General features: G+C 40.9%; 1 protein-coding gene across 9 annotated transcripts in view; it reads right to left on the bottom strand.

The window, feature by feature from the left end:
- The window catches only part of LOC133983526 (uncharacterized), a 29785-nt gene that overhangs the window by 3449 nt on the left and 3878 nt on the right, over positions 1 to 22458 (bottom strand). For 2 of the 9 annotated variants that reach the window (XM_062422628.1, XM_062422629.1), the window contains exons 2-30: positions 17600 to 18873; positions 16839 to 17123; positions 16603 to 16707; positions 16373 to 16491; positions 15798 to 16016; positions 15565 to 15652; positions 14869 to 15021; positions 14505 to 14602; positions 13961 to 14133; positions 13744 to 13863; positions 12787 to 13038; positions 12359 to 12493; positions 11358 to 12221; positions 10890 to 11120; positions 10534 to 10794; positions 10228 to 10446; positions 9866 to 10093; positions 9523 to 9765; positions 9153 to 9347; positions 8797 to 9030; positions 8427 to 8594; positions 8037 to 8252; positions 7617 to 7808; positions 6753 to 6952; positions 6345 to 6410; positions 6194 to 6232; positions 5461 to 5523; positions 3800 to 3979; positions 173 to 559 (exon numbers count right to left, since the gene is read on the bottom strand). In XM_062422628.1, coding sequence (XP_062278612.1) covers positions 173 to 559; positions 3800 to 3979; positions 5461 to 5523; positions 6194 to 6232; positions 6345 to 6410; positions 6753 to 6952; positions 7617 to 7808; positions 8037 to 8252; positions 8427 to 8594; positions 8797 to 9030; positions 9153 to 9347; positions 9523 to 9765; positions 9866 to 10093; positions 10228 to 10446; positions 10534 to 10794; positions 10890 to 11120; positions 11358 to 12221; positions 12359 to 12493; positions 12787 to 13038; positions 13744 to 13863; positions 13961 to 14133; positions 14505 to 14602; positions 14869 to 15021; positions 15565 to 15652; positions 15798 to 16016; positions 16373 to 16491; positions 16603 to 16707; positions 16839 to 17123; positions 17600 to 18865 — 6999 coding nt within the window. In that variant the 5' untranslated portion in view covers positions 18866 to 18873. Of the gene's footprint in view, positions 1 to 172; positions 1908 to 3799; positions 3980 to 5460; positions 5524 to 6193; positions 6233 to 6344; positions 6411 to 6752; positions 6953 to 7616; positions 7809 to 8036; positions 8253 to 8426; positions 8595 to 8796; positions 9031 to 9152; positions 9348 to 9522; positions 9766 to 9865; positions 10094 to 10227; positions 10447 to 10533; positions 10795 to 10889; positions 11121 to 11357; positions 12222 to 12358; positions 12494 to 12786; positions 13039 to 13743; positions 13864 to 13960; positions 14134 to 14504; positions 14603 to 14868; positions 15022 to 15564; positions 15653 to 15797; positions 16017 to 16372; positions 16492 to 16602; positions 16708 to 16838; positions 17124 to 17599; positions 18874 to 22458 lie in introns of those variants that run through there. The other 7 variants (XM_062422634.1, XM_062422635.1, XM_062422630.1 and 4 more) reach the window with 6 other exon arrangements.

Below are 22458 nucleotides of genomic sequence, written 5' to 3'. Positions count from 1 at the left end.
CCGAGTTACATTTGGTCATGGTGAACGTAATTCACAAACACTTAATGTGCTATCTCTACAGATTGTCTTGTAAAGTTGCTGCAAAGGGGTGAGCAAGGATGGCGGCCTTGAAATCATACAGAGGCCAAGCAGAGAGAGAATCAGCAATGCCATGAGGGAGTTAGAAGGCTACCTGGAAGCAGCGTATGACCTGTGGGCCATCACTCCTGAAATAGGAGGCTGGGGAACATCCAACTATCCTCCCAGAGCCCTCCGACACTCCGGGATATGATCCTTCTTCTTCCTGGATCTCATCTAAATCTTTACTGGATAGGCTGATTGAGGGAGGCGGCTGCGCCATCTCCACCTCCACGATGGGTACCAAGGAGGTCTCAAAAACTACAACCGCTTCCTGATATGACTCCTCCTCAACAGGAACATCGTGGGCTTCAACACTATCAGGCCCACTCTTGTGTCTCACAGTGGGACTGGGTATGCCTGAAAAGTCCAAATTGCTGCTGGTTTCCACATGTGCAGCTTTTGTCTCTGAACCACCACATAGCGGACTAATGCACACACTCTAAAAAAGACATAACACAGTCACTATGTGATAAATTCTTACTGACATGATAGATATAGTAAGCTGTATTTACATTGATAAATATGTATGGATGTGAGTCAAAGGCCTGTATAAAGCAGTATCCATTTTATAAGGTACAACAAAGCCATAGAAAGATAATGTTTAGCTGATATTATTGGCCTGAATGACAGAATCACCATTGTTTTAACAGAAACATGTCTTCATGGCCACAATCTTCAAATTACTCTTTTCCAAGCTGATTTCCCCAAATAAGATGGATACTACTGAATACAGGTGAGGCTGTATATTGTATATTCCACACATGAATATAATTCAGTATGCATCAAAATGGAATGGATTCTTCTTTTTTGTTTGAGTTTTCTTTCAAGAGGGAGGGATTAAACAATAGCATACGTTCCTGATAGACAGCTGTAAGTTCATATATAACAGTCTTGTTTAAACAAAATCCAGGCTCCCCGAAAGGAACAAACAATCATATGAACTGTATATGGAATGCCTTTTATTCTTTGGTCAAAACGTCATGCAACAGGAATCTTGTGCAGTTGCTATATACTGCCTTGCGAAACACTGGTGAAGGACAAAGATGTTGATAAGTATTACAATTAAGCTGCCTCAAGATCTCCTGATCACAGACATAATATACTGTGACTAAGAATACTGATAAATTTCACAGTTACCATTTTAAAACTTACTTCATGTGGGTTCAGGAACAGTTATATATATATATATAAAAATCCCATCACAGTGATCAGCTTATCGGGAAACAATATCTTAAGACAACTGACTATACAAATTTACCTCAAAAAGGTGTATAAAAGCAGGCTCAAAGTGATATGGGCAGACAATAACCCCCCCCCCCCCCCCCCCCCAGAAAACCGTCAGTTGTCAGGTAATTGCTGATGTATCTATACTGAGTCCAACAGACATAAAAGAAAATACAAAACAGTAGTGGATTAATTGTCATTTTCAGTCCTAATCAGTCTTTGGATGAAAGGTCTATTTGGTGGCTGGAGAAACCAGGGGAATTATACTGCAGTGGGAAAAAGAAAGAGTAAAGGTCTTGTTCCACAGAGGCCAGACAAAAAAAGGCAGCTTCTCAAGTGGAGCAGACGATGAGAAATGAAGAATGCGACAGTGATGTTGTAGAGGAGGCGAAGGAAGGAGAGGAGGAGAAGAGAAAAGCTAGAGGTTGATGGGTAGGTGACTAGGCGCGGTCTCCACGGGTCACACTCACACCTGTGTGGGATTTCCACAGGGTCCAGACGGCCCCTCAGCTGCGTTTGGAGTAGAAGTCTAGCAGGGGGCCGCGCGGGAGGCGGATGACAAACTGAGGGGGAGGAGGCGGAGGGGGGGGGAAGAGAGATGAGAGGGATGAATTTTGAAATTTCTGCAATGACTGGCAGTTAACTGAACTCATAAAATAACAGAGTTGGGCAATAACAGATCTTTTAAATGTAAAATTCAGATATAATAGCATGGTAGAAGTGTAATTTTTGTTGTTCAGAGCATGGAAATACTAGCACATGCATTTTAACATGCATCTTTACATTTATTTCCATGTCCCACATCTCACTTAAGACTGAAAAGACAGAAAGTCATCCACACTTGTAGTATCTTATGTGAACAAGGGATGTGTTTTATATAAGTATGTTTTTCCAAATGGAAATATCTATGGTCAGCTGTATGCAAGTATAGCCACCACTCATCTAGTTTGAGGACATTAAATTGATACAGATGGCCCATAGGTACCCAGTGTAGGGTTACATCTGAGTTGAGAAAGCCATTTGATCTGGCTTATTGCCCTTCAAAAGCTATACTCTAAAATTTTACTAATCTGAATTAACATACGTTTGGTGTAATACAGCTTCATACTATCAGTACCTTTTGTGGCTGGTACGACTGAGCTCAAACAGTGTGTGTCCACTCTGCTCGGTAGAAGGCATTTGACCAGTGGCATTAAGTTGCCAAGTAACTGCTTATATCAATTTGTAAATGTTTTCGTTGTTGCCTCACTGCCAACTTTAAGATGTCAGTTGGAATTTGTGTCTAATGCAGCCTGACAATATGATGGACTTGAAGGCAATAATCTTGATGTGTAAAAGTGGTTTGTGTCAAAGCACTTATGCCGCAGTTACAAGTAAGTCGCACCAAAAGGCAGGCAAAATAAATCTCAGGTAGGTTTCTATTAATGCCAGCACTCATCTGATAATACTACTAAAATACTGTGATAGTTACAATATTGTTTACTATATAGAGAGAGTGGGGTAGTAACTGCTGATACAACTGTGAATGAGACTGTGTCTCTTCATGGAAAAAATAATCAAAGCATGGAAAAAGCAACAGCAACAAAAGGGTAAAGGTAGCGTGAAGAGAGAGATGTGCCAAGGAAAAAGCATTAAAAGCACAAAGAGGGCTCATCAATGAAAGAGCGACAGAGAAAAGAGGGAAAAGGTCAAATCTGCTCAGTGTGAGAAACGTGCAAAACTCCAAGGAAGTGGTCATCTCTGAGTCATGCAGTAAAATATTAACGTCAGGTCTGTCAGTCATGCAACATGTTGGGGTTCAAAGACATCTGATGCACATAAGGTGAACCAAAAGAGTTCACAGAAAGTGGACAACCTGTCCCAAAGATGCTCACTCACATCAGTCTTTTAAGTGGAAATACAAAAGTACAGACCCTATTCAACAAGTCAAAGCATTCTTAATACACATGCATGTGTCGCATACCACATGCCATTGCCTTGAATGGCTCTGCACATGCACACGCAATCCATTATAACTCATAACTGAAGAAAGAATGACAACTGGAAGACCCTGATCCCCTCCTTCATCATTTTCTTTCATTTGAATATATCAGTCATATGAAATAAGAATCAGATCTTGTGTGGCAAATGTGCAAAATATGATGCAAATTAAAAACAAACAGAGAAAAAAACACCCTTAAACATGACACATAAGCTAGCCATATCAGGTTCTTATGTTTCATTACAAATCCATGCACACTGCTCACACTAGTGCAGTGATGTTTTCCAAACAAATTCAGAGCCATGGAAAACAAGTTAGATAACATATGTTTAAATGCAACTTTGACCAAGTCAGTTCAGGAATTGACATTTACATTTGATTTGTTGTATTGTTCATTCATTTCCCGAACTGAAAGATTTTGGCAACATCAGCTAACATGGATTTGGTGTCAAGTAGCTGCTGTGGAAGACTTACCCCATCTGCACTGGGTAGAGGTTGACCATTGATTCCCAGTGTGCGGAATGGAGAGTGTGTGGACAGACGCTTGTCCCATTCACTGGGTCTAGACTCTGGGACAGATTCCATGAAGTTCCTCTTCAGCTCACTGATACTGGCGTGATGTTTGAGCACGTCCTCATTAGTCTTATCGAACTCCTGTGCATGGAGGAAAGCCAAGAAGGGAAAGACAGAGTTGGGGGAGGAGAGGGTCCCAACAAAATTTTATAGAAACAAATGGAGCAAGAAAATAATAAGGAGAGGACGACAAGGATAAATAGTCAAGGTTTGACAGGGAGAAAAAGGGAAGATGAAAGAATATAGAGAGGTTTGAAGTTGGAATAGAGGGAAAGATTCATGGGAGAAGACAAAGAAAAGTGAAAAAAAAGTCAGTTAATGTTGCATTTCTGCTGTTGTCATGAAATTTGCGCCTAATTATTTTATGATTAAATAAATAAGCAGAAGCAGGGTTAGTGTTTTTCTAAATGTATAACATAAATTAGAAGGAGCCTCAGTTATTCTAGATTATAGCACTGTGTGGATTCTTGATGGATTATCAGTGACTCCTTTTCAAAATGCTGACACTGTTTTATATGGGAAAGTTTAAGTAAATATCAGAAGAAAAGTTGTTACCACAATTGATCAAAACTTGATTATTATTTGAAGTTCTGGATGTGTACAAGCTATAAACCACACAGTACCGAATTAATGTTTTATTTCATTGCATTAGGCTTGCAGTGAAACACATCTTGAAAACAAGCTGCAAATCATAGAGCAGGTGAGGTGATGACAGCAAACATGGTAGAAGTTGTCGAAGGATGAAGCATCAGTGTAAATGGAAACCTGTTCATTTGACACCAATGAACAAAAACAACAATAGCAGCGCTGATTTGGCAACATTTAGCAGCAACTTGATCTTTATGGACAACAGCTAGTAATCAACACTCATATTACCACACATAACTGTTAATCATGACCTACTGTGGTGCTAAAGAGCAACTTAATGATAAGTGTTTCTCCAAAAGGTTATTCATTTCATACATAACACAGCAAAGATGTATAACTGGGTACAGTTATTTTCATATCCATTGCTCTATTCGTTGATTTGCATAATTGCTGAGAAACTACAATGTAGTGCATTATTGGCAAGATAGAAACTGAGACAGAGAGAAGACGGGGGTAGGAAGAGCAAAATCAGGAACAGGAGAATACTGATGATGTGAAAAACATATGTAAAAATGGAGCTGCTTATGAATCCTGACTTGAAAAGCGAGAAACAGTCTAGAGAAGCTCTTGCAGTCCCTCAATCTCTTAAACCTCAGCACATCAACCACATCACAGGTCGATCAATAGGGACAGTTCTACAGATGCTATAAAATGCAGCATCCAATCATAATCCAATACTTATTTATCTTAAACTCAGCAGCACTGTCCTGGAACAACTGGATTAGAGTTATGTTGTGACACACAACATACACACACGCACATTTAGTTATCCACAAAGCAAATTATATACGCGTATGCAAAAAATAAAAAAGTGAAATGTTGCTGCATGCAAGCGTGATATTAAAACCACAGCCACAGTGCCAAAGAGCAAGAAAATACAGCTAGAGACGGACATCTCCAGAAGGAATACAAACCTCCAACATTAAAAGGCTATGTCTGATATAAATTGAGTCACCCTCAATTCTCTTAGCTCTTTTCTGTGAAAAATGAAAAGAACAAAAAAGTGTGGGTTTGTTTCAGTTTCCATATGTGTCGGCATCAAACTGCCACACCTTGGACATGCATACTATAAAGATCACTAAAGTATTAATACAATAGACAAGAAAGATTGTGAGGAGTATGCATGCAGAACAGTTTGGGGCTAAGTGACTATAATCCTAGCCTAGGTTTTCTAAAGAACTGCCTTAATATTTCTATTCTTATAATAAGTGAAGAAATAAAGAACGGTGGAGTGACAGAAATGTGATAAAACACCAGTTATCATGCACCACTTTAATGAAGTGCTAATAATCCATAATCATGCATGTGCATTCCAGGGTTTACAACAACAGCAAGCAATGAGAAGAAATTAATGCTTTGTAAACCTACAAAGTATAAACATCTCATTTCTGTAAAATCTTGAGGCAAGCACAATGTCTTCATATTGAAGTTATACTGTTCTATAAAGGCCAGCCACTGACTCTCCATTCTTACATTGCTGCCTGTTAAAATGTACTGTATTTGCCTCGAACCTGATGTGGATTTCACATAGCTGTATGGAAGCACAACATGAGAAGAAGGTGAAATTAGTCTTTTGGAAGAAGCCCTATTATCAGAATGGAGGTGGAAAAATGGCTATGGAAACATGAACAAGGCTAAGAATCTGACCTTTCGCATTCGCACCACTTCCGTGCTCACCACCTCAGACTGGGAGGAGAGAGGGACACATGTTAGCATCCTCTGCTTGTTGGTTTTAACACTTTTACACAGCTTAGCAATAACAGAAGCATGTCTTCTGAGGCCAGTGTCTGACACCAACCTGAATGTCCCCATTGATGCTGGTTATCAGTGAAGTCTCTTCTCTCTGGTCCCTCCACACTGCTGGCTACAGCAGTAAGAGAGACACAGTTCAGATAATCTCTGCTCAGTAATTTATCTTATTTTATTGTTATTGACTATAAAGCATTTGCATTGAGGGAGGTCTTTATAGTTTTATAGTTACCATTACCTATAATAAAAATAACCAGACAATCACTATGAGGACACATCAATCACAAATAATTTGACTATCTCATAATGGCATCAGCTTTTTTTTATTCATTTTTTTTTTTAGAGATGTTTAACATACATATATGAAGCAATATTTTTTGTGTTCATAAAATTTCTGATTTCCTGTTGAAAGTACATAGAAAAAAAAGTTAAAACACTAATCAGGAAAATTCGATACCTTGATGTCAGCCTCAGTTTTTGAGGGCTCCACAGCCTCTACAGTGACCTCCAGCCTCCTTTCGTCTTTGCGGCTTGTCTTGATTGGAGTGGAGGTTTGGGGCTGGTCAAGAGGGGCCATTGGGATCCCTGCCTCTGCCAGGGCAGCCTGGGAGAAGACTGGAGCACTGACAGGACGGGTACCCCTCTGTGTGCTCACCACTGGAAAAAATACAGATAAAATGCATATGTGAATGGAGTGAAATCCCTTTTATCACAGCTGCGGGGGTTACACTGTATGCACATTTGACATGATCAAATCTTCACACGGTACAATGTACACTAAAATTGCACAGAAATAACACATACACACAAAGTCATCATACTCACAGACTCAAGCCTTGATGCGATTAGGAAAGTTCACACACTGCAGAGCAGGAGTATACTGTACCTTAAGTGCTTTGTTTATTCTACCTGAAGAGGACAGGCACATGTCCAAGCCCGAGGTAGGCCAGAAGCAAATCCACAAAGTGAAATAAAAAATAAAGCGCAGTTCAGTTCTTGTTATGAACCGATTGTAGATGCAAAAGCAGATGATGTTAGGCAGCAAAGAGCTAAAAAGCTCAATGTAGGTGACGTGATGAAAGGCTGAGATTAGAAAGCATTATTTCCTCAATCTGCAAAACATAGCGGAGCGGAAATCCTTGAATAATGGGGAACATGCATCGCCAACGGTGGACACATTCTCGGCTTATGCTGTAAATGGGCTGAAAAGTCTCAACCTGATGTTAATAAGCGTTTCATGGAGCGAAGAACACATGGCCATGTGTGAGCTGCACATCTGCAATTCAACAAAACAAAACAGGCAAAAAAATACCTAAAATACCTGACTCTTTGAGGCCACCATCAAGTAGAACAAACCAATCATCATTAATATGTGTGTGCACGACAGGACGTCTCTCCTCCAAGATTCGTCTCTCAAACTGAGGTCTTGTTTCAGAGATAACAATCCTCTTTTTGGTCTCAGCAGTTGGAGGTCTGACTTCTGCCGGGAATCGGATGCGCTCAGGGGCAGCAACTAAAGCAAATACACAATCAGTTTCGGGAAATATAAAAATCTAACAAAAGACAAATATTAGGACTCAAGCATTTGCAATGAGGTAGAGTGACCAATAAAATTGCTGAAATCTGATCATAGGTGTACAATAATATTAGGTGGGTGATTGGGGATCAAGCGTTTTATTGAATTATTGTGCATTGTATAAGAAACTCGAAAAAAAAAAATCCTGAATCCTTTTGACTATACCTGATTTCTTAGGGGCCACATCGAGAAGAATAAACCAGTCATCCTCCACCTTTCTCACTGTTGGTCGCGGTATCTGCTGTATCTGCTGTATCATCTTCTCCTGCTGCCATCTCTCCTCCACTATAGTAATTCTCTGCTGTGCTCTCTGCTCTATGGCTGCAACCTTTTTAGATGGTCTCACTTCAGGATACATACGGACAGGCCCAGCCATTGCCACTGATGTAGAATATTCACAAAGAAATCCCAAGTCACCCTCAGTCACTCATGTAAAAGCAATAACCTTAAGTATTTTGAAGTAGTTCTCGGTCATAAGACGAATTGTCTTATTCCATTTCACGGTAACAGCTACAAAAAAAGAAAGAAAAGAAAACTAAGAAAACATTACAATACCTGGTGCTTTAGCTGCAACATCTAGTAGCACAAACCAGTCATCATCCACCTCTCTTGGTTGTGGCGGTTTGATCTCCACAAACTTCACAGGTGGCCTCAATTCTTTCATGATGATTTTTTGTTTTGGCTCAATGGGTGCCACATCCACAATACGCTTAACCACAGCAACTAACACAGAAAAATGTTAATAAATAAATTGGGTGCAGTGGCTGAAAATATATAATCACTTATTTTTCACATATTTATGGGCTTTAAAAAAAAATTAAGCAAAGAAAAAAGCATCTGGTGAATGTGCAGGCTTGTTTATAAGCCACCACATAAATTAGCCTTATATCAGAGTGTATGGAGATCTTCTGGTCATGAAAGGTACCTGGTGGTATGACAACAGTCTTTTCTCTGATGATGTCGAACAGGATAAACCAATCATATCCTCCTTCTCTTTCTGACGATGGTGCCATTGGGCTCGGTCTAATTTCAGACAGACGTGCCTCATCTTGCCTGCTGTCCACACCAATTATCATCTTCTTCCATGTTCTAGTCTCAGTTGTTGTCACCTCAACCTCAAATGTCTTCCTCATTTCCGGAATAATTTTAACAGCAGCAACTGGCAGAGACAGAGTCAAAAGAGCTGAATGACACTAGCTTTTTCTCTCCACAAATGTTCAACTTTAAAGCTGAGTGAAAGAAGATATTCGGTAGCCAGGGGTGCAAATGCAAACTGTATACCTGATGGTCGTATGACTGCCTCCTCACGAACAGCATCAAACAGCACAAACCAATCATCATCTCTCTCTGGCAGTGGCTGAGAAGGCTGCTGTCTAATCTGGTCAAGATCAACCTTTGGCAGTTTCTGCTCTTTTCTTTTCACTTCAATTACAGGTTGAATATCTGGATAGATTTTAGCTGGTAGAGGGAGAGAAACTGAAAACAAACCAAATGTATACTTCAGTTTGAAGCTTTATAATTTTACAGGGTAACAATGGAAATTATATTTGAATAGTTTGCCTGACACACACAGTTCATTTGTAGGATGGATCTTCTTTGGGGTGATGATATGTGTGAAAACAGAATAAGGAAATGTGAAATATGTGGGTACCTGGAGGCACAAATGATGTTTCTCTGGGAACAACATCCAGCAGCTGAAACCAGTCATCATCTCTTTCTCTGACTGGCTGAGATATTTTCTGCTCTGGGATTATTTGCTTGGGAAGCTTCTTGTCCTCTTTTTGCACCATCATCTTTTCAACTACAACCTCCTTCCTGGACACTACTACTACTGTCTTAGCCACAGTAAAAATGCTCTCCTTAGGATAAACCTGAACATACTCCGCCATGGTGACTAATGACAAAGAGAATGAATGAGAATTGTAAGAAGCCAAGAAGGTGACAAAATATGCATTCAAGTCTTAAGAAAGAGCACATGGGAGAGTTGGCAATACCTGGTGGCACAAATGATGATTCTCTGGTGGGAATATCCAACTGCACAAACCAGTCATCTTCTATTTGTCTCACAGCCTGTGGCAGAGCTATGACTTGCTCTTGACTCTGCTTTTGTTTAATTTCTTTTTCTTCTACAACATCCTTCCCTCTTTTTTCTCTAACTGATGTTATTGCAACCACAGAGACACGTTCTTCAGGGGACACATCAACACGCTCTGCAACAGCCACTACGACAAAAGAGATAAGAATCCTCAGTGAGTGTACACTGGTCAAGGGCTTTAAGAATAAAAGTCCCTGCAAAGCTCAGGATAATTGCTTGCTGTCATAAAGCTGTGAATCAATGCAGGACATGTTGTGATACCTGGTAGTACATATGATGCTTCTCTGGGAACAACATCCAGCATCATAAACCAGTCATCATCTCTTTCTCTTACTGGCTGTTGTGGGATTTCTTGTCTTGGCGCCTCTATTATTATCTTCCTCTCTTCAACTACTACTTTACTAATCTCCTTGTGCACTGCAGTTTGAACCACAGACACAAAACGATCAGGCTCCTTCTGGTATTTTTTCATCAAGGTGACTGATATAAGAAGAAAAAGTTGTTAATAACAAAAAACAAAAAAGTCAAAGTTGTTTTGAAAAACAGCGCAAGGGATATTACTAGTACCTGGTGGTACATAAGATGTTTCTCTGGGAACAACATCCAGCAACACAAACCAATCATCATCTCTCTCTTTCACTGGCTGCATAAACGCGTCGTCATCTCTTTCTCTGACAGGCTGCTGTGGGATTTTTTGAAGATGTCTTGGTGCCTCTTCTATTATCTTTCTCTCTTCAACTACTACTTCCTTAATATCTTCCTCTGCTGCAGTTTGAACCACTGAGACAAAACGTTCAGCGGCCATCTGGTCTTGTTCCTTCAAGGTCACTGATGAGTGGAAACAGTTGTTAACGCAAGCAAAATAAGATGCACATGATACCAAAAATTTTTTTGAAAAGCATCACAGGGGATTTTAGCAGTACCTGGTGGTACATAAGAGGTTTCTCTCGGAAGAACATCCAGTAGCACAAACCAGTCATCCTCTCTTTTTGTGATATTCTGTGGTGGTGGGATCTCTGGCATAAGTCTTATTTCTTCTTCTCTTATTGTTCTCTCTTCTACTATTACGTCCCTTTTCTCCTCGACTGTTGTAATCTCAGTCTTTGAGGTGAAACGCTCTCCTTCATCCACCTGAACATGCTTGACTGAGGTAACTGATGAGATTAGAGTAAAGAAACATAATGCTTAAAATGGTAGAAAACATAAGGTGCTGAAGCTCATAGTAAGATAAGCAGGATGAGAGGTGTTGTCACTTGGAAGAGGCCATTCTCAAATATATTAATAATAAGATAATCAGTTTTGGAAAAAAATCAATTGTAGTGATAGTTTTAGAGAGATTACTTTCTTTACAAGTGGAGGACTTAAGCTGTTTTCAAAATGACATACTGTACCTGGTGGTTTGACAACAGCCTTGTATGGAGAGCGGTCAAAAAGTACGAACCAGATATCTTCATCTTCCACTTGAGATTGATCCTCGGCCTGAAACCTCTCTGTAACTTCTCTCTGAGTTCTCTCCTCCAGTATTTCTGTCTTACGCCATATCTTCTCTGATATTACCCCAGACTGTATCTGCATATTTTCCACATCTTCCTGCTGCTGCCCTCTATCATCTACAATTGTCACTTTCTTCTTAATCATTTGCTCCACCTTCTGGTATGTTACTACAGAGGTGCCACCGATGATATCTGGAAAGCCAAACTTCTGCTCCACCTCGTCTTGCCATTCCTTTTCTATCAGACGTAGCTTGTCTCTCAAACTATCATCTAACACACTCAACTCTGTCACCTCTTTTTCAATCTCCTGCTTCATCTTGGTCTCTCCTTCCTCCTCAGGCAACAAGCCTTTTAAAAACACCTGCTTTATTTCATCTTCCAATTCATCCACTTCATCTTCCTTATTTGTCTCCATCCTCACATATTTTTTCACCACTGTTTCTGTTACACCTTCAACTTGTTTGATCTCTTCCTGCTCTAACTTCTCTTCCTCTCTTAACTTGGCTACCTCTTCCTTCCCCAGTTCCTCTTCTATTACTTCCTGGAGTCTCTCTGCCATCTCATCCACTTCTTGGAGCCTTTCCTCTAAATCCCTCACTTCCCTCAGCCTCTTTTCCAAAACATGCACCTCTTTCAGCTTGTCTACTGTGATCACTTTTTCCTGCAGCCTCTCAATGACCTCCTCATTAGTCAGTTCCTGCTCTATTACACTTGTGATCTGCTCATTCTTCTCCTGGAGCTGGAACTGGGCTGGAGGAGAGACTGGAAAGAGCAGAAGTGAAACTCAAACTATGACTCTTGAGCAAACGAAAATTTGATTGAAAGTGCAGGCTGTTGAAGTTTTTGTTTTTACACGCTGTATTCAAATTCTGAAAATGTTTTCATACAAAGAAACTCACATGGAGGTTTATCATCACGCTCAAGCATGGACAGGCTGAAGATTCGGTCAAAGTACAAAAACCAGTCGTCTTGCTGTTTCAGTGCAGGTTGCAATAGCCCATCCAGAGAGCTAATTTGTGCCAAGCTGAGCTTAGCTGACAGCATCAGGGGAAAAATATACTTTTATACCAAATCATCAAACATAGACAAAAGTCACTCAAATTGCAAATAGCTGAAAGCCAGGCAGAATGTTTGGTTCTTATAAAAGCCTTGGCAGATAATGCATATAGAGGCCACATTTAAGTGCTACTGGCCACAATAGACCAAACATTTTAACATGTTTTTTAAAATTGTGCAAAAGCAAAATACTGCAAGTGTAGAATTATTTAAGGCAAATTGTTAAATTAAGAGAAAATTGGATAAAGACAGGCGTTACAAGAATATATACCTGGCTGCTTCACAAAGTCAAAAGGTGGGACAAAAGGAAAAGGAGGGTGTCTATGGAGCAGGACAGACCACTCATCTTCCTTTGTCTTCTGCTGCTGCTCATCAGATGCCAGTTCCAGCCATGACTGACTGACTGTCTGAGTGATAGTTTGAGAGCCCGTCTGCCCAGTGTCCTGCAAGGTTACTGTGACCGTTTGAACAGGCTGCCCCTCCTCCCAGGACTGAATGAATATCTGCTCAGACTCCCCTTTGACTGTGAAGAGATGACGAGGTGATGGAAATTATGTAATAGTTCAGCTAGAGAGATGACGGCCTCAGTGAATGCTTCACAGTGCTTCAAGCGTGTTTTTTGACCAAGCATGATGCCAAGCATTTGTACCAGACCATAGTGAGTCGGTTAAGCTGAGGTTAGCACAAAGCTCAAAGAAAAGTGCCTCTGATCTGGCCATGTAGCAAAAATGCTACGTCCTTTGTGACAAGAACTAAATAAAAAAGGCAAAAATAGCCATTAGATTCATCCTGTGCTGATATAACAGTCAACAATTGTCAATGGAACAATGATGAGTGAGTCAGTTAAGATGTTGAACACAAAGTTACAAGCAAATGAAAGCCATTGTGCAACACACATCAAACTGAGAAAGCCAAGAAATGAGGAACAGCAGCCTCAAGATTGGAAATGCCACTAGATGCGTAGTTATGGGTGTGAGGCAACTCGTTTTTTCTTTCAGGAGTTCACCCTAGCCCATGCCAGGGAAAGTACAAGGTGGACATCATTATCCACGTCTGAACAGGCCACCGTTCTGAAAAGTTAACAATCTGTGCCAAAGCTGAAACACAAGGTTTAGGGGCATGAAAGCAAATGAACCACAATGGATGGGTTCGTTAAATGATGTGATAAGGCTGTTAGCGAGCGAGAAAAAAATAAAGCGCTGGTGCAGCTCCAGACAATTCCTGGTACCTGTGAATTCAGGGGCTGGCTGGGGTTGGTCAGAAGCCAGCATCACCGACCAATCATCAACCTCAGACCTGGTTGATGCTGAGAGTTGTTGCAGGAACTGGAGAGTCTCATCTCCAGCTGCTGGAGCGAAACAAGCCAAAGAGTCTTATCTTATAGAATCACTTATATAACCAAATACTTGTGTGATACATAAACGGCTTCATACACCTTGACATACCTCCATCTAGATTACGGGACAGACGCTTGCTTGCTGAGCGTGTGAAGCGAGGTGCTGGGCGGTCGATCATGGAGCTGGCCTGGCGGGTCTGGGCTTGAGTACGTCCGCTGTACCTGAATTTGGAGCCCAAAACGAGGAAGCGGCTTGACGAGGGAGGCTCCACTGATGGAACCCTGAGGGACACACATATTTATTTCATTTTAATCTACGCACCTCTTAAATCAATTTGCCAATTTAAAATTGATATTAAAGGTTATATAGTATCACATTGTATGATTTTGTATTGGCTTCTAGTTGGCAATGTTATGCAAAAACAACTTTTCCCTCCGTCTTTCTGAGTAGAGAAAACCTTTGAGGTATAATTCTAAGGTTAGGGCCACCGCTATGTAGCTTCTCCTTTGTGATTAAACTGCCAGGGAGCCAATATAGGGATTAAGCTGCAGAAACCAGTTAGCCAATTATCCAGGGACAGAACCTCAGAATGACCTCTGTTGCCAGGCAGGTAAATGTTATTCAGAAGAGTGTGAGATAAACCTGGTCTTACCTGAAGAAGGTATGGTGTTCAACACAAACTTTCCACAGCTTCTTCGAGGCTTTGTAGTTGGGCAGTTTGAAGCCAATTGTGCTTTCATACTGCTCTTGCTGTAGGAAAAGAAACAATCATAAAGTCAAAGTCAAATATAATGATTTTATGTTGATCACATTATCCCACTTAATCAAACAAAACAAGAGCCAAAGGAATGGGTTCAGTGAAATACATTTGGTGACAAAAAGTACATCAGTTAGGTGCTGTAGGGTTCAAAGGAAAAGGGCCGGTGGAAGCAATACGTGGACAGGATGACATAAAAGACAAACTGTCTGATTCAAATATTTGACAGAGAGAATGGAAAATGTGAATTTAGATTTACCTCCGACGGCCGGATCTTAATAAAGAAGCTGCTGCGTTTGTAAGAGATCTTGAGAACTTTGGGCCAAGGGAAACGATTGATTCTCAACTTGTCCTTGTAAACCATCAGACCACTAGAGCAAACCCCCAGTGTAATGTCAACACCATCAAGATCCTACACACACACACACACACACACACACACACACACACACACACACACACACACACACACACACACACACACACACACACACACACACACACACACACACACACACACACACACACACACACACACACACACACACACACACACACACACACACACACACAAAAAGAGAATGAAAAAGTTAACAGTACTGCACACCACTGCCCACACCCTGCACTTACAACATGTGGTCACTAGGAGACAGAAATTCGCCTACTATGAAGCCATAGATTTTAAGGTCATGGGAGTTTCATATTTTTAATCTCTTCAATTTATTGAAAGGGGCCTGAAATCAATTTTGTAATTAAAATCTGAATGCCACGGTTTGAAAACAAACATGCTGACACAAAATGATGAAATGCATTTTGAAAGGAATGAAAGGAAATCGATGCATACTTGAACCATGGACCTTGGTATTTTAGAATTTCCATGAAAAGCATACATTATCAGTTAACCCACAGAGCATTGACCTAAACATGTAACGTAATATTTCAAACAAATCCGTACTTTGGCTTGGTGCAGGTCCACTCCATACATGGCGAGTTTCTTTGCGTTTTCCAGAAACAGCATGTCAGCTTGGGCTGGACTCATTGACCTTAAGGGCACAGAGAAGAGGGGTGAAACATCTTTTAAAATATATGATTTGTTGTCATGATAATTTAAAGGATTTTTGTTGAATCATTCATTGAAGCAAAAGGCATCTGACAGTTTCTATCAGCTGAATACCTCGCTGGACTTACCTGTACGTGCGATGCAGCTCCATAACCTTTTCTTCCAGCTCTTTGCTTTGTCCGGGGGCCAGACTCAGATCTTTGACATAGTCTGTTCCATGAAGTTCTGGGTCATACTCTCCAAGCTCTGACTGAGCTGTGTAGGAGCCCAGCAAGGACAGTGTGACAAAGGAACAGGGAAGAACACCACGCATAATGTCATTCCTCAGCTGGAGACACAGGAAGTACCTGGAAAAGTTGTGAAAAGACAAAAATGAGCTCATTCATGAAGCTTAGATTTAAAAACGTTATCCTGTTATTCATGAAAAAATAAAAAGATTGTACTGTAGTTTAGAGAATGAACATTAAAGGAATACCTTGACATTTTGGAAAATAAGTTATTCATTTTCTGGCTAACAACTTGGTGAGAAGATATACCACTCTTGTCTGTATGCTGAAGATAGATCCAGCAGACAATTAGCTTAGCTTAATTTAACATAACGACAGCAGTGGTAAATAGAAGCTCTAAAACATTGTCATTATATCTACCAAATAAGCAGATTTCCTACAAGTATCTCGTCAATTATAACACTAAAGACATTTACCTGGTGAGGTCTTCAGTAAGCTGTGCTGGATCAGGAGGGTAGAACTTCATGTTAAATGTAAACTCGTAGACAGCACCTGGAACCTGTTTCCGGATCTCTTTGGTGGGTTCCAACCATATCTGAGGAAAATGTGGGGAAGAAAATGACTAACCACTCACAATCAATGTCTTGTCAGTGTCATGCAAAATATATTCTTATGCTAACTAAAACTATAAGGAAAATATGCCAACCTTGTTTGTTGGTGTTCCCCAGTGAGCGAGGCCAAAGTAATCCTTCTCCAGCAGGTTGAGGTGGTCACACACTTTTGTTAAAAGTTCCTGCCCTTTAGCATGTTTCTAAATGAAAAAAGACAGAAAAACAGATGGACAGGAAAAAAAGAGAGATGTTCTTTAGCTTTTATAACCATATTAATGTTCTCATAGCGGTTGCACAAACACAAGAGAACACACTGTAACGGGTCTCTTACATCAAGCTCACACTCAAACTGAGCGTCGTCCAGTAAGGTGACTTTGCATTCCATGGTTTTCTGTCGTTTGGAGCCTTTTGCCTCTTCTGCCTTCTTCTCAGTCTTCTTTTGTTTTGCAGGCTTCTCCTTCTTCACCTCCTCCTTAGCCACCTCCTTCTCTTCTTTTGCTTCCTTCTCCTGTTTTGCTGGTTCTTCCTCTTTTTTCTCTGTCTCCTCCTTCTTCACTTCAACTACTTCAGGCTCCTTCTTTATCGCAGCTTCTTCCTTGGGTTCCTCCTGAGCTGGCTAGGACAGTCAACACGAGACAAAGTATGTCAGATACAGATGAAAAGGAATTGGGAGGATGTAATATACTTTATTTGGAAATTAATACAACTACAGATCTCAGTAAATGCACTGCTGTTGTTACAAGCTGGAGATATTGTGTGCAGATCAGCATGGACCATTTTTGTTTTCAACCAAGCTTTCGGTTCAGATCTGCATCATTACTTTTGCTGAGCTTGCTATCCACAACATAAAAAATTCATTAGATAGAAAAAAAAGTGTTCCACAACTACAAACCAATCTGCCGCCTGAATTTATAGGATAGCTTTGTTTTTGGTCTGTATCTGTAAAGAGATGACAGTGTTTCTTGACATTGTTTCTTCAGTGTTGACTCCTCTGCTATTGACATTGCATTTACATTCCAATTTTCATGATGTAGCTTAACTTAAACCTCTATTCTTCAGTCTCACACATTCATAATCAAGTGCAACACTCACCTGTGTCTCTGCGCTGCTTAGTGAGTGCTGATCAGGAGCTTGTTCGATGTCTGGCTCAGTTTTAAGTTCTGGCTCTGGAGCAGCAATCGGTGCTTTCACCCGCTCCTCACTTGGCCCTTTCGTCTCCTTCTTTCCTTTGTTCTTCCCCTTCTCTCTTTTCTTCCCCTTTTCCTCTTCCTTCTTCGGCTTTTCTTCTATCTTTTTCTCCTCTTTCTTTTTTATCTCTTCTTTACCCTTCTCCTCTTCTGTCTTATTTGTCTCTTCTTCTTTCTTTTTTGGCTTCTCCTCTTTCGTTTTATCCTCCTCCTTCTTTTTGACCTTTTCCTTTTCCTCTTCTTTCTTCTTTGCCCTTTCGGCCTCTCTTGCCTTATCTTCTTCTCTTCTCTTTTCTTTCTCTTCTTCTCGCTTCTTCGCCCTTTCTTCTTCCTCTGCTTTCCTCTTGGCTTTTTCCTCTTCCTTCTTCTTTACCTTTTCCTCCTTTTCTTTTTTCTTTGTCACCTTCTTGTCAACTTTTCCCTCCTCTTTACTATCCTTCTTTCCGACCTCTGCCCCCTTGTCTTTAACTTCAGCAGTTTCCTTCTTATCCTCTTCTTTTGGCTCCAATTTTTCCTCTACCTTTTCTACGGTCTGCTGTGTCTTTGCCTCTTCCTTTTGCTCCTCTTTCTTTTTCACTGGTTCCTCTACTTTTTTCTCCTCTGCCTTTTTCACTTCCTCTTCATCCTTTTCCTCTGCTTTTTTCTTAGCTTCTTTCTTTTTCTTTTTACTGCTCTTCTTCTCAACTTTTTCTTCCTCCTTTTTCTCCTCTTTTTGTTCTACTTTTTCTTCTTTCTTTTTAACTTCTTTAACTTCAGATTTTTCCTCGTCTACTTTAGTTTCCTTCTCTTCACTTTTCACCTCTTCCACTTTGTCAGTTTTTTCCTCTGTGTCTGCCTTTTCCTCCCTGGCTTTCTCTACTTCAAACCCCTCTCCCTCAGAGCACTGTGAGCGGCGTTTGAGGAAAGAGGAGAAGAGGCGAGACAGGCCTTTGCCAGCAGAGGTCCGGGTACGAGGTTTCAGCTGCTCCTCCTCAGGGGAGGTGGCTACATCAGCAGGCCCAGGCTCAGAGGCCTGCTGCTGGGCTTTCTTGCTCGACTGCTCCCCCTCTGGCTCAGTTGCTGCTGCCTCCGGATTCTTCTTGTTCTCGGGTTCGGGTTCGGGTTCGGCACCGCTTGCCTTCTGCTTGCCCTCAGTGTTTGCCTCGCTCACCGCACTTGCCTCTGTTGTCATGGTAGCCACTGGGAAGGAGAACAGAGGGGAGTCAGAGATGGAGAAAGGTCACAGTGTTGTATAGTGTGACAGATAAATGATGATAAATGGATCACACTACACTGATACAATAATTTAAATGATATTTATATGTATGTTTAAGGACTATAACGACAAAAAATTATCCAAAACATTCAGTTTTGTTGAAAGATCCTAAAACAGACCTACATTTGTTCTGGTCATTTTCTGCTTGCAATAGCAATATAATAAAAAAATACTAGGCAAATAAAGTAATTTGTATGCATGCCTTATTTTCATTTAATAGCAATTTAAAATAAGCAATACATCTCTACTTATAGTTATTATCAATTTCCCACTGAGTGGCATGACTGAGACTTATTGCATTAAACATAAAGCCAACTGCCACCTACAGATTATTATTATAACTCAGACTCACATACTTACACACACACATACTTACACACAGACAGACACACACACAGACACACACAGACACACACAGACACACACAATAGCCTTCGTTGTTGAAGAGTGTGTCTGGGTCTACACAGAGTTCTGCGGGCGAGCTCAAAACACTGCCTATCAAAGGCTCATTAAATCTCACGGACACAAAGGAAGCATTCTGCTCTGGAGGTGCCTATTAGCACCACCCAGATCATCCTCGCCAAGCATGCCCGGCTCTCCATCTCACACACGCCCATCCTGTACAGGTCATCTAAGGCACCTTCTCACACTGAGAACTAGAGTTGGGCAACAGGATGATTTATAGATTGATATGATATAAAGTAATCAGCTTAGATTGTCAGTCTGACATTTGTCTATAAGGAGGTTGCTGTTATGTTAATATTTCTGGGTATATCAGGTCATGATTTTTAGGTTTATTATGATTTTTGCATAAATGTGAATTAGTATTTTAATTTGTCAGGTATTTACTTTGCTGAATTAGAGAAAAACAAACATTCTTGATTTTTATGAAAGAACAGTTTCTCAATTTGTTTTCCAGATAATTCACAATATTATCAGTATTACTCAGGACACTTACTGCAGGTGGCAGCAAACATATTAACTCCAGTCCCTATCTACCTGACTTAAGTTAGGGAAGATACCAAGAATGCTATTAATATAAACAGTGGAAGCATAAACTAGTGCCTAAATGAGTAATTATCCAATGATGTGATTTACAATCATAGGAAAGAAGCATTTAATGAACGCCACTTTATTTCACTAGTGTGGCAGTGAAGAGAACAGATCTGGTCCATTTAGAAACTTCTAACCAGCTTATTAAAGCATGCAACTGACTGAAATACACTGCAATCCTGCTACACATCTGCTAGGTGAGATATATCAGTTACGGTTGCTCACATCAATGAGGAAAATATGCATCCTTTCTCTAATAGGATGGTGACTAATGTTGCTGTGTTTGACTCTCTCACTCTTCCATATGTAGTTCAGGTCCCACCCTGCCTTGTATAAGGTGGGGGGAGGGTAAATGCTAGACCGGCAGACAGGCCAATCTTCCAGATGTACAGGGCCGCCCCAAAGGGTGTAGCCTGACTCTCTATACCATACACTTCCCACTGGCACTACAGGACAGCAGGAGAGGAGGAGGGGGTACGCACACAGACCAAATCCTCTTTAGCCCTCCCATTGTTTGTGTCCAGTGACCAATAACTGTGCTGCACTCTATAACTAATCCTGCCTACCCTTCCCCCCTCAAGACCCCCCATAGGCCTATGCCCTAGGTCACCACACACACACACACATACACACACACATACACACACATACACACACACATACACACACACATACACACACACATACACACACACATACACACACACATACACACACACATACACACACACATACACACACACACACACACACACACACACACACACACACACACACACACACACACACACACACACACACACGCGCATCAGTGCTCACAGGCTCCTTTGGGTATTTTAATGCTCTGTCATCTCAATTCTGATTGTCAGGAAACAGACATGTTCCTAATGGACCAGCTGAGCTTGTGTCTGCTGCCTCCTCCATTTTGTGTTGCCTATCTAACATCTCTGCTATCAGCCAGCTGAGCAGGACAAACCTGCATCATGACCAATTGAGATAACAGCAGCCACACCACGAATCTCTCCATACAGACTCAATCTCTCTAAACACTGAGCATATTTCATTTTGAGGTGAAGCTAATGAGATGAAATACTGCTCTACTGTATGAAAAAAATATGCCCTAAATACTACATAATTAGTGTCTCTAATGAGGTAAATTATAAATGAAGTAGGCCACCCTCTAGCAAGACTGAGCTAGCAAAGAGCTGCTGGATCAGGTGCAAACGCCAGCCCTGGGGTTGAATCAAGATCTGATTTAGAGTTTCTGTGACTTTTAATTGAATTTAATGCTCCCATAGGAAGATAATTTGAAATCTGAAGAGATTTACTTTGACACAGTGAATCTCACTTAGGGGAAAGAGCAACAGAGTTCACACTGTACTTGAATCCCAATCTCCAACTACTTAAAAGACATCCCAAAGCCTTCATATTATTTGCCAGTGATGCTGCAGTGATGTGAGTTGGTGTGATGTATGTGTGAGAGGAAATGAGACAAGAGAGCTGAATTGGGAAGCTTGCACAGAGGGAGGAGGTTTGTATATAAATAGCCACATGTGCTCAAGATGCAGCGGCTCATTAGTTAGCCTTTACAGTCAAGCTCATGTATTTATGTTCACAGTGTACTGCACGCAGCACACATATGCACATGTGCACACGTGTGCACAGCCGCAAACATACACAGAATACTAAATGTATTATTTAGATTAGTATCCTTTATTGTTAATAAAGATTATTTTTATTTATTTTGAATAATGTTACTGCTCCTCCCTTACTAAAACAAACTCAAACTAAAACTAACAAGTGACATAAGTTCAGAAATAAAACTAGCTTGCAGGAATACTAGGACGTGAAGAAAGCATGTTTCCTGGGTGCTTTGTGTAGGCTTAAGGCATTAGAAGGAGTTTGGAGTTAATCAGGCCCCAAGTGACCAAGTCAGATTATCTCTATCTACCTGCCCACAGTATCTATCTCACTGTCTCCCTCCACTCTGATTCTCTATCTGTCTCTCAGTCTGTCTCTGTGGGTGTGCATGCATCTGTGTGTGTGTGTGTGTGTGTGTGTGTGTGTGTGTGTGTGTGTGTGTGTGTGTGTGTGTGTGTGTGTGTGTGTGTGTGTGTGTGTGTGTGTGTGTGTGTGTGTGCGTGCGTGCGCAAAAGAGAAGAGCTGGCTGAAGCACAGTGGCAATCAGCTGTGCTGATTCATGGTTTTATGTGGGGCTCTGCCTACCTAGCTGAAAATCAACAGAAATGAGTAGAAGGCCAAGATATCAGTCCTCTGGCCACATGGTGGCTCCTATTAACCTCTCTCAGTAAACACAGATACACATGCCAACACACACACGCTAACACGTGCAGAGCTAAACTGTTCATATGTTCACTTAACGCCAGCAAACCTGCCCAGCAACGTCACAAGATGTACTTCTTCTTAAACAATCACAGTGTGACAATAAACAATAC

The sequence above is a fragment of the Scomber scombrus genome, chromosome 7 (assembly GCF_963691925.1).
Source record: "Scomber scombrus chromosome 7, fScoSco1.1, whole genome shotgun sequence".
Classification (NCBI taxonomy): domain Eukaryota; kingdom Metazoa; phylum Chordata; class Actinopteri; order Scombriformes; family Scombridae; genus Scomber; species Scomber scombrus.
This window is presented reverse-complemented; position numbering and strand designations above follow the sequence as displayed.